General features: G+C 47.3%; 1 protein-coding gene across 1 annotated transcript; it reads left to right on the top strand.

Moving 5' to 3' along the window:
- Positions 1 to 220: 220 nt before the first annotated feature.
- LOC142829347 (olfactory receptor 5F1-like) lies at positions 221 to 1,159 on the top strand. Its single transcript, XM_075928837.1, has one exon. It carries the CDS (start codon positions 221 to 223, stop codon positions 1,157 to 1,159), a length of 939 nt encoding a protein of 312 aa, XP_075784952.1.
- The last annotated feature ends 10,750 nt before the right edge of the window (positions 1,160 to 11,909 follow it).

Raw genomic sequence — 11,909 nt, 5'->3', positions numbered from 1 at the left:
GCGTACAGTGAAATTGATCAAAGAAATGGAATCACCAGTTGTCAAGCTATGGCTCCGTGAACAAAGTCCTTCCCTGAGATTGTACTTGCGTCCAATAAGAAACCAATCTTCATTTTTCTTCGCTTTCCTCATTACAGCAAAGGGTAAGATTTCGTGAGTCACCATCCCCCGTACCGCAGTGGCAACATTTCTGTAGCTGCCTGATATCTGCTCAAAGGAGATGGAAGAAGGAAATCGCTCATGGGTATCTGAGTTCATTCTCTCTGGATTGACGGATCGTCTGGAATTGCAGGTCCCTCTCTTTATTTTGTTCCTACTGATTTATATTATCACCGTATTGGGAAATGGGGGGATGATCTTGTTAATCACAATTGACCCCCGACTCCACACGCCCATGTACTTTTTCCTCCAGAATTTGTCTTTTTGTGATATCTGTTGTTCCTCAGTAAGTGCCCCTAAGATGCTGCAAAATTTCTTATCTGAGAAGAAAAGCATTTCGTACGCTGGTTGCTATTTACAAATGTACTTTGGTATCATTTTTCAAGATGTTGAGTGTCTCTTGCTGGCTGTGATGGCGTATGACCGTTATGTGGCCATTTCTAACCCGCTACGCTATACGCTCACTATGCCGAGACAGCGTTGTAACCAGCTGATGGCTGGAGTCTATGGGGTGGCATTGGCTGATTCAGCGATAATCATCTGTTTTTCACTCCAGCTGTCATTCTGCAGCTCCAACGTTATGAAAAATTTCTTCTGTGACACACCCCCACTGCTGGCGCTCTCCTGCTCTGACACACACATCAATGAGATTGTGCTGTTAGTCTCTGTATGCTACACTACAGTGTTCAGCATTGTGACCATCCTCCTCTCGTATGTCTGTGTCATCTTCACCATCCTACAGATCCGCTCAGCTGAAGGACGGCGCAAAGCCTTCTCCACCTGCACTTGTCACTTGACAGCGGTGGCCATGTTCCATGGCAGCCAACTCTTCATGTATTTACGTCCTACGTCCAGCTATTCCATGGAAACAGACAAAATAGCCTCAGTGTTCTACACGGTGGTGATCCCCATGTTGAACCCCATCATCTACAGCCTGAGGAACAAGGAGGTGAAGGGTGCCCTGCAGAAAGCAATACAGAAACCTTTCTCTCATGCTTAAATCTCTTTAACTCTGTACAGATTCAACAAATGGTGAGCAAAACAGTTGTATTCCATTCCCAGCCAATTGCAATGTCATTTTGCAGTGTCCTATAGTAGCATTGTTCATGAACATGTTGTACTATGGTAAATTTGTATTCCAAGTAGGTCTACAGGCCCCAGCAAAGATCAACATTTTCTGAGGGTTGGTCTATGCTACTGCTGCCAGTCAATCTAAGGTGCAGTCGTTTGAAGTCAGCATAGCTTAATCTTATCTACGGCAGTGTCCACATGATGCTATGCTGACAGAAGAGTTATGGAACTGAATTATGGAGCCAATGAATTCCCAAATCCTTTGTATAGCTTGGTGTTACTGCACTAAGAAATGTGATGCTCCCAACTCCTAGACTTGGAGATTTTTAGCTTCTATAGTGAACACTAAAGAGTTGATAAGATGTTCAAGTATTTGCTGATACTAAAAGTAACGGTAAATAGATTCTTCCTCCCATGCTCCCATTGAATTCTGATCACTGTAAATGATTCTTGTAATTGACTATTTGTGGTTGCAACTTTATTTCTACTATCTATATTGAATGATGGAAAATTAAAATATGGGAATTAACTGAATTAAAAAAAAAACCTGCCAGTCTGCTCAATATGTAGTTGCCTCGTCTCTTTCCAACTATAGGAGGAAACATTTTCAAAAGAATCCATTATTACAGGGAGCCTATGGAGAAGTAAGAAAATGTGGCTCTTATATTCTTTCTGCCTCCCTTTGCCCATCTCTCAGTGGGAGTAACTCCACTTCTTTGAAGGACCTTCCTTTGCCCTCATCAATGACGTGCTTCCAAGTACCTCAAAATGATTATTGTATTTATTGACATCACTTCCATGTTAAGTAGCACTGTTGTATCTCCCTTTCTCAAATACACAGCTGAGGCACAGAGAAAGTAAATGTCTTGCTTCAAGGTCACACAAGAGGTCTGCTATTGAGCCAGGAACTGAGCCCCAAATTACAGAGAGCTAGATCAAGGGCATGTCTACGCTCCCTTTGCCCTGCTTTGAACACTTTCAATGCCGGAGTGAGGCAGCCTCCCCCTTGACAGTCCTCATTTTTTCCCTTTGTTGTCTTGCCTCCAATGAGGGCTCTGTGCCCACTTCTACAGCTGCTGAAACAGTCCTTTTTTTTTGCACAGTGACCTGAGCTACACAGGTCCGCCAATAACCTGTGGTGGGAAAGGTCCAGGTTGGTTATTAAGAAAAACTATTTCACTAGGAGGGTGGTGAAGCACTGGGATGGGTTACCTAGGGAAGTAGTGGAGTCTCCATCCCTAGAGGTTTTTAAGTCTCGGCTTGACAAAGCCCTGGCCGGGTTGATTTAGTTGGGATTGGTCCTGCCTAGAGTAGGGGGCTGGACTCAATGACCTTCTGAGGTCTCTTTCAGCCCTATGGTTCTATGATTCTATGAACATTTCATTTTTTTCCACCCTCAATTTTTTAGTCACTATGCACCGCAATTTGCCCAGTGATCTCTCTATTCCCTTCTGTATTGGAGGGTTCCTTTCCCCCATTGTCCCTACAGACCTTTGCCCACATTCTCCACCGTATGTAATGGTATTATGAACGTGATTCCTTGAATTGAAGCAGGGACATATGTTTTTTCCTGGGCACAGACGTGGAGTGACAGATGTGTGTGTTTGTGACTTCAGAAACTCATGGTTATTTCTACTCATGCTCAGGGAAGCATGACTTTGTGTACATTACATGCAAACCTCTCCCCAGTGGATTACACTAAAGCTGATTTTCTTCCTAATACAATGAAACCTGCAAGGTTTCAGAGATTTGCATCACATGGGGAAAGGGGACACCAATGTGTCCTATAGCAGTGAGTAACATCAGCCTAATACATGGGGGAGGTTTTCTGCTACCAGAGTGAAGAAGGAGAGAGACATCAGTGGACCTACAATGGTGGCAGGTATTGACCATAATGTGCTTGTGCATTTGTAGCCATGGATCAGTGCAGGGGCCCTTTTCTGTGGTAACCTGGCCCTTTCAGATTAATCTAATACTGTGAGAACCACACCTCTGATGTTACTGGATAATTTCTAAGTCGGTGCTAGTGACATCCCAAGGTGCAACTCAGATTAATCGGCAGTTGTGTCACACAGGCCTGCAGTTTTGTATGCCTTACAATACCTTGCTGAAGTGGCTTCCAGGTGGGCTACTCTTAAATCACCTTCCAACATGCTAGATGTAGCCGGATCATCTCTTTCCAGACTGCCACCCACACTCAGGTTACACCCAGGCTCTCACGAGCCTTGGTTTTCTTCAAGGTTACCCCAACACACTCCACAGTCTTCAATTTCCCTCCTGACATGTATGCCTTCTGCTGCCAACTCCTCTCCTAGACAGGTTAGACAGCAAAAATATGCATATAACTGAATTCCCCAGGCTATTTGCGCACAGAGATCAGATAAAACAAATGTATTAACCAGCAAGTGATGGATTTTAAGTGAGTACAATTTGTGAGGCATGGAAGACCGGCAAAATTTCATGAAAAATGAAGCTGAAATGCAATATATACCTAATTTAACAACTGATGTAAAATTCAAATAAATGTTTTTCCCACCATGTGATTTTAGCCATCTTATTTAACACAGTTCTTAGGTCAGGACACCTCCTCAATCTAACGGTTGATTTCTTCATATCTTCTATTAAAGGGTACGTCTCCCTTTGAAAGAGCGTCTAGACTACAATTGCTTCTTTCAGGCAGTCTGGATCCTCTCTTTCCAAAAAGCCTCATTTGCATTCAAGAACAACTTTTTTTGAAAGAGCAGATTTGAAAAAAGGAATTCTTCCTCATAAAATGAGGTTTACACCAGTCGAAAAAACTGCTGAATTCTTTCTATTTAATATCAATAGAAAGCAGCAGCAGTTTAGATGCAGGGGTAGCTTTTTCGCAAAAAGGCCAATTTTTTAAAAAACTCTGTAGTCTAGACACACCCAAGTGACTCAAGCAGAAGAGACAAAAGTGGGAATATCTGCCCCTTCCTTTTTAGTCCTCTCGCACCCCCTTTAACAAATATTTCCTCTTGATAACAAGGAGACAAAATGTCTATGTGGAAGGATGTTCCCTGCTGATTTTCCTCACCTTTTTCACCTTCCGTTGTTTCTCTTCCCGCTTGATGATTATTTGCTCCTTAAATTCAAAATTAATCATAGCAGACATTGTTTTGTTTAAGACACATCTCTTCGCCAACCTCAATTGGGAATTTGTGTTAATAACACCATAGTGGAATTTTACAGCATCACATGGATTGTTGCCAAATATACTTTCTCAGGATGATGCTTACCAGCAAATTATCATTTTTTCAAATAATACATTACAAGGTATGGAATTATCTTTTGCATGGGAATAATCAGATGTCCAAGAAAATATCAAAGTTTCCTCCTCCCCACACTGTGGCTGTAGGACTCAGTGATATCTATGGTGAGATAAGCAATAGGAGAGTCCATCCTGTACAGTGTGTTGGGGGAGGATGGCATTGAGTTTCAGAGCTATGAAAGAGAATGGCGAGGTGGGGTATCTGTTGGACCCCATGAGATTTGCAACACTTGGGTTTCCACCTTCACTTTGTTTATGAGCTCTGCTCAGTACCAGGTTCAACTAAAAACTTCAGGATGAAATATACCCTGAACTTCATACACTGTAACTCTGGTAGAAATTTCAGGGGGTAGCCGAGATAATCTGTTACAGAAAAAAACAGCAAGCAAATGGTCTGGTAGTACTTTATAGACTAAGAAAACATGTAGATGGGTATCATGAGCTTTCGTGGGCACAGGCCTCTTCTTCAGATGACTGGAGTTATGACTAGGGGATAAGAAAACTCGAAATAAATGGGCAGGGGGAGAAAGTTGTCACCATGCCATATATTTTGTGGCAAGGGCCCCTCTTCTCCAAGCCACTATTGGGGTTTTGCAGCGGGTCTCAATGGTAGGGAGCCCGAGCCAGGGGCCCACAGGCTCCCTTCTTTGCTGCCTTTACCTAATGCTGGTCCAACTTGTTCTCTCCCTTTCTTCCTCTCTGCCTCTCCACCACCTTCCTTTCGTCCTCTCACTCCTCTCCCCAGCCTCCAACTGCTGAGACTTTTAAAGGCCCTCCGAGAGACAGCAGAGAAGTCAGCTGGCCCCAATTTGCCTTAGCCAGCTCCCTCCCAGCTGCACCTAATTGTGGTGCAGTTCTCTGCTTTTCTTACAGGAGTTTTTCCCTTTTGGGCTGCCTTTTCCTCTCTCTGCAGCAGCTCCCTGGGCTGACCCTGTCACACATCCCCCCCCCCCCTCTGCTCAGTCCCATGGGGTTGGGTTACTTGGGTCAGACAACAATGCACCCTTGACAACCCGTCTGCATTCCCATGCTGGGTTCCTGATCTGTGTTGCACACGGAAGTGGAAGGGCTGCAGGGACAGGAACCATCGGGTAACCCTCGCATTTCTGACCTTGTTTCGGTGCATCCATTGCAGAGGCGCGTGATCGGTGACCAGGGTAAACTTCCGCCCAAGAAGGTAGTAGCGAAGGCTTTCCATGGCCCACTTTACTGCGAGACATTCTCTTTCTACCACGGCGTAGTTTTGTTCCCTCGGCAGAAGCTTCCTGCTGAGGTACAGGATAGGGTGCTCCTCTTCTCCCACCATTTGAGACAATACAGCTCCCAGTCCTACTTCGGAGGCATCCGTCTGCAAGATAAACTCCTTCTTAAAATCAGGGGCTATGAGAACTGGATTGCCACAGAGGGCATTCTTGAGATCTTTAAAAGTATCTTCCGCCTCCATCGTCCACTTTACAATGTCGGGACCACGTGCTCTAGTCAGGTTGGTCAGAGGGCAGGCCCTGGAGGCAAAGTTGGGGATGAACCTGCGGTAATACCCAACCAACCCTAAGAATGCCCTGACCTGCTTTTTCCGGGTTGGTTGGGACCAATTCTGTATTGCATCCACTTTGTTGAGCTGGGGCCTCACTACCCCGCTTCCCATGATATACCCGAGATATTTGGCCTCGGCCAGTCCAATCGCACACTTTGCGGGGTTCGCCGTAAGTCCTGCTCTTCTTAATGTCTCCAATGCTGCCTCTACTTTTTCAATGTGTGTGTCCCAGTTAGGACTGTGGACAACAACATCGTCCAAATAGGCAGCTGCGTACTTGGCATGGGGCCGCAAGAGCTTGTCCATGAGCCTTTGAAACGTTGCAGGATCCCCATGCAAACCAAAAGGGAAGACCGTGTATTGAAAGAGACCCTCCGGAGTCAAAAAGGCTGTCTTTTCTTTGGCCCCTGGTGCTAGGGGGATCTGCCGGTAACCCTTGGTCAAATCGAGGGTGGATAGAAATCGGGCCTTGCCTAGCTGGTCAATGAGTTCATCCACCCTTGGCATGGGATAGGCATCGAATATGGATACTTCGTTTAACTTTCGAAAGTCATTGCAAAAGCGCCAGCTTCCATCTGGCTTGGGCACCATAACAATAGGGCTAGACCACTGGCTATGGGACTCTTCAATGACTCCGAGCTTCAGCATTTTCTCCACTTCAGCTTGGACCTCTTTTCGTTTTGCCTCAGGTATCCGGTATGGCTTAACGTGCACCTTCACCCCGGGGTCTGTGATGATGTCATGGTAAACCTCCGTAGTTCTACCCGGTTCTGTCGAAAACACATCCTGATTCCGCTCAATCATGTCGGCTGCTTCGGCCTGTTGGTCCGGGGTCAGTTCGGGAGCTATTCAAGATTAAACTAGATGGGTTTATGAAGGGGATGGTTTGATGAGATAACATGATCTTGGTAACTAATTGACCATTCATTATCAGTGGGAAATAGGTCAATGGAGGGATGATAGGAGTTACTATAGAGAACTTTCTGGGTGTCTGGCTGATGAGTCTTGCCCACATGCTCAGGGTTTAGCTGATCGCCATATTTGGGGTCGGGAAGGAATTTTCCTCCAGGGTAGATTGGCAGAGGCCCTGGAGGTTTTTCGCCTTCCTCTGTAGCATGGGGTACAGATCACAGCTAGAGGATTCTCTGCATCTTGGGGTCTTCAAAGTATTTGAAGGCTTCAATATCTGAGATATAGGTGAGAGGATTATTCTAGGAGGGGTGGGTGAGATTCTGTGGCCTGCACTGTGCGGGGGGTCAGACTAGATGATCATAACGGTCCCTTTTGACCTTGAAGTCTATGAGTCTATATTCCCACCTGCCTTGGTGGGTTTTCCCCTTGGGGTGGTGGCCCCAGCACAACCAAGGCCACTTCTCTGTCTCGCCAGGCTTTCAGCAGGTTGACATGATATACCTGCTCAGGCTTTCGCCGGACAGGCTGGCGAACCTTATAGTTTACCTCTCTCACTGCTTCTATTATTTCATATGGCCCCTGCCATTGGGCTAGGACCTTACTCTCCGCCGTTGGCACTAGCACCATCACCCGGTCTCCCACCTGGAACTTCTGGGCGGTTGCTCGCCAGTTGTAATAGACCTCTTGGGCTTCCTGTGCCTTTTCTAGGTACTCCCGCACTATGGGGGTGACTCTGGCTATCCTGTCCCTCATTTGGAGCACATGATCAACTACATTTCTCCCCAGGTTGGGCTGTTCCTCCCAGGCTTCCTTAGCAAGGTCTAGTATGCCCCGTGGGTTACGCCCATACAAAAGTTCAAACGGGGAGAAGCCAGTCGACGCTTGGGGAATCTCCCTTACTGCGAACATGAGGTAGGGTAGTAGCATATCCCAATCTTTGCCATCCCGGCTAACCACTTTCTTGAGTATACTTTTTAGTGTCCTGTTAAACCATTCAACTAGACCATCGGTTTGAGGATGGTATATCGAGGTCCGCAGGGCCCGTATGCGGAGCAAGGTACACAAGTCTTTCATAAGCTTGGACACAAAGGGGGTCCCTTGGTCCGTTAGGATTTCTTTAGGAATCCCTACCCTAGAAAAGATTTGAATTAGTTCCTTAGCGATGGTCTTGGATAGGGTGTTGCGTAGGGGCACTGCCTCTGGGTATCGAGTAGCATAGTCCACTACAACTAGTATGCTCTGATGGCCCCGGGCAGACTTCTCTAGTGGGCCAACTATGTCCATAGCGATCCGGTCAAAGGGGATTTCAATTATTGGTAGGGGTACTAACGGGGCCCTCAGGTGTGGTTGGGGCCCATGTAGTTGGCACTCCGGGCAGGAAGCACAATACCTCTGGACTTCTACATAGATCCCAGGCCAAAAGAACCTCCGAAGAATGCGGTCCAGGGTCTTATCCACCCCTAGATGTCCTCCAAATAGATGACTGTGTGCCAATTCCAGTACTGCCCTCTGGTGCTTCCGGGGTACCAAGAGTTGTTCCACCTCTTGGCCCTGTGTATGAACTACCCTATATAGAAGATCCCCCTTGATTATATAGAAGGGCCCTGTGCCCTTGTTCCTCCCCTCCACTGGGACCCCATTAACTTCAACCACCTCCTTATGGATATTCTGATATATTGGATCATTGGCTTGGTCCTGCCTAAAGGTCTCCCTTGGGGATTTCACCTGCTCAGGCTCCAGGGAACCTAGCCCCCTTTCCTCCCTTGATGAGCTGGGTCCTGCTTCAGGCTCATCCTGTCCCAGGGCTTCGGCTATAATAGTTGGGTAGGCCTCCCCTTCTACCCGTGTCTGTTTCCGACCTTGGGTCAAGATCATGGTCCCCAATTTCTTTGAGGCCCTCCTCTCCTGTCGGGTTTTCTGGGGCTCCCCAGGCACCGAGAACAGGTCCTGGGAGAACTCATGGAAGGCTGGGAGGGAGCTATCCTCCTCCTCCCAGTCCCGTGGTAGCAGGTCACTAAACCTGGGGAAGTCTCGCCCAATGACCACCGGGTAGGGGAGCCTTGGGACCACCCCCACAGTTACCTCTGTAACCCGCCCTTGTACTTCTATTTCCACAGGGATGGTGGGGTAATAACTAGTATCCCCATGTACACAAGATATTCCAGTGTACTTGGCTCGAGTCAGCTGATTTTGCCCCACTAGCTTCCCTGAGACCAATGTAACTGCACTCCCGGAATCTACTAAGGCAGTGGTTTCTACCCCATTCATTTTCACGGGCTGGGTATACTGATGGGGGCCCACTGCTACCCCTACGAGGTTAACTAGAACACTTTGTAGGTTCCCCAGGTCACATTGCATAGGTTCGTCTACGTTAGGGCACTGAACCACAATATGCCCTATCTCCCCGCAGGCATAACACCTATAACCTGGGCGGGACAGCCCCTTTCGTTTTGGGCTGTTTGGTCTTGATCCCTGACCCTCTCCTGTCCAGACCCCAAGGTCTTTTGCCCGTCCCGGCCGCTCTTCTGCCTCTTTTCTTCCTGTCTGGACTCGATTGGAAACTTCAGGGGCACGGGTCCTTGGGGGGAAGGTGGACCTTCTGCTCTGCTGCACCTCGACACTGGGGCTACGGGAAAGTCCCTTAGCTGTAAATTGCCTCTCAACGAGAGCCACCAGCTCATCAAATGTCGTGGGGTCATTCTGGCCCACCCATTCCCGAAGGTCTGGGGGTAAACCCCTCATGTACCGATCAAGAACAATCACCTCGATAATCTTGTCGGGGTTGTGGATGTCAGGCCGCAGCCACTTCCGGGCCAGATGAACCAGATCAAACAACTGAGTTCTGGGGCCCTGGTCATCTCGATATCGCCAATTGTGAAATCTCTGGGCTCTCACTGCGACCGTGACCCCAGCCCATGCCAGGATCTCTGCTTTCAGCTGGGGGTAGTCGGATGCAGCTTCCTCTACTATGTCAAGGTATGCCTTCTGGGCTTCCCCGCTCAGAAAAGGGGCTAAAATGCTGGCCCACTGAGCTTGAGGCCAGGCCTCCCGCAAAGCTGACCTTTTGAAGGCCAAGAGATAGGCCTCAACCTCATCGTCTTTTGTCATTTTCTGTAAGTAGAAATTGGCCTGCAAGGGTTGAGCCCCATCTTGATTACATACCTGGACTGTCAGGGCTTTCAGCTGGGTCACCACCTCCTGCAGGGTGGCCCTGTCCTGGGCTACTTGGCTCATCAACAACTGGTTGGTTTCTTGTTGGATCCGCACCGACTCCTGCAGGGCAGCTGCTTGCATCCAATTAGCCTCTTGTTGAGCCGCCGTGGCCTGCACCAGTGCTTTTACCAGGTCATCCATGGGTACTTTGCTTTGTGAGGGGCCAACTTAGCTAGATTTGGGTTGCTGTGAGGCCTCACAGCCGTAATCCCACTCCTGGCACCACGTGTGGCAAGGGCCCCTCTTTTCCAAGCCACTACTGGGGTTTTGCAGCGGGTCTCAGTGGTAGGGAGCCCGAGCCAGGGGCACACAGGTTCCTTCCTTTGCTGCCTTTACCTAATGCTGGTCCAACTTGTTCTCTCCCTTTCTTCCTCTCTACCTCTCCACCACCTTCCTTTCGTCCTCTCACTCCTCTCCCCAGCCTCCAACTGCTGAAAAAAGCGCCAATCTAGACACGGATTGTTCAGAAAATAAAGCCATTTCCGAAAGATTCCTTATCCCTCATTTAAAAAGGGATCATTTAAAAAGGAATAAGGGATCTTTCGGAAAAGGCTTTATTTTCCAAAAGATCCGCGTCTAGACTGGTGCTTTTTTCTGGCAAAGCTCCAAGCCGGAAAAAAGGCAGCCATTTTTATGCTAATGAAGCGGGGGGATTTAAATCCCCGCTTCATTTGCAATTGCGATATGTCTAATTTGCTTCCCTTTTACGAAAAAGGGATGCAGTCTAGACACAGCCTACATGTTTTCTTAGTCTATAAAGTGCTACCAGACCATTTGCTTGCTGTTTTTTTCTGGTAGAAATGGCATCATTTAGTAACATAGGAGGAAAGAGTGAGACAATTACTCCCCAGGGTATGAGTTACACTGGGGAGGGCTTTGGTTCACTGAATGGATTAATTAGGTGTTATTCCACTCTGAGCTCAGCTATTCCCAGTTGTTTCAGAGAGCATGTTCTTTAGATCACAGATCTCAGTATAAATCTTCTCAAAAGCTCCCAACTGGTGGTTAATAGAGAAACACTGCCATGTATCTCTCCGCTGTCAGCAAGTACGCGCTATTCTTCTGCATCACAGTCACACACTGGTGGGCTTGATGGTGTTTGTCAGGTTTCAAGATGTCCAACATAAAAAAAATCACCAGATCCGCAACTTCCAAAGGTAACAACCAAGCTCCTTGTTTTGGAAACAATAGACTACTGCATAATCACTGAATTTAGTTTCTTTCATAATGTGTCTGTGGATGTTCATACAGACCAATGTAAATCACACAGCCAGGTAACTGGAAGCTTAATTATTACAACACACAAGCTTTTCCTCTAACCGACATATTGAGCCACAGAGCTCCCCTTGCCCAAAGAGAGTGGAATAATTGACACTTATTTACTCTCACCCCTTTTTGAGCTAAGCAATAACCTGGTGACGCTGGGATGGTGGTTCTCAATAGACTCACAGGTCAGTCGTTGCTGCTTATGTTAGTGATGGAAGTGGGGAAGGGAGAGGATTGACCTGCATGTTCTTGTATGTGTATAGTGAAATTGATAAATAAAAAGAAAGGTCAGCTGTGAACATCTGGCTCTGTGCACTATGCCGTTCCTTGATGCCGTACTGCTACCTATAAAGAAACTGACCTCCATTTTTCTTCACTTACTTTATTACAGAGAAGGGACAGGTTCCCCGAACCATCCACATGCCCACATCCCTGTAGCTGCCAGATGCCAGCTCAGAGGAG

The sequence above is a fragment of the Pelodiscus sinensis genome, chromosome 4 (assembly GCF_049634645.1).
Source record: "Pelodiscus sinensis isolate JC-2024 chromosome 4, ASM4963464v1, whole genome shotgun sequence".
Taxonomy (NCBI): Eukaryota; Metazoa; Chordata; order Testudines; family Trionychidae; genus Pelodiscus; species Pelodiscus sinensis.
Note: the sequence above shows the minus strand (reverse complement) of the source record. Positions and strands in the feature narration are given on the sequence as shown.

Excerpts from the sequence above, each read along its gene's own strand:
- LOC142829347 (XM_075928837.1), top strand. The coding sequence starts at position 221 with ATGGAAGAAGGAAATCGCTCATGGGTATCTGAGTTCATTCTCTCTGGA.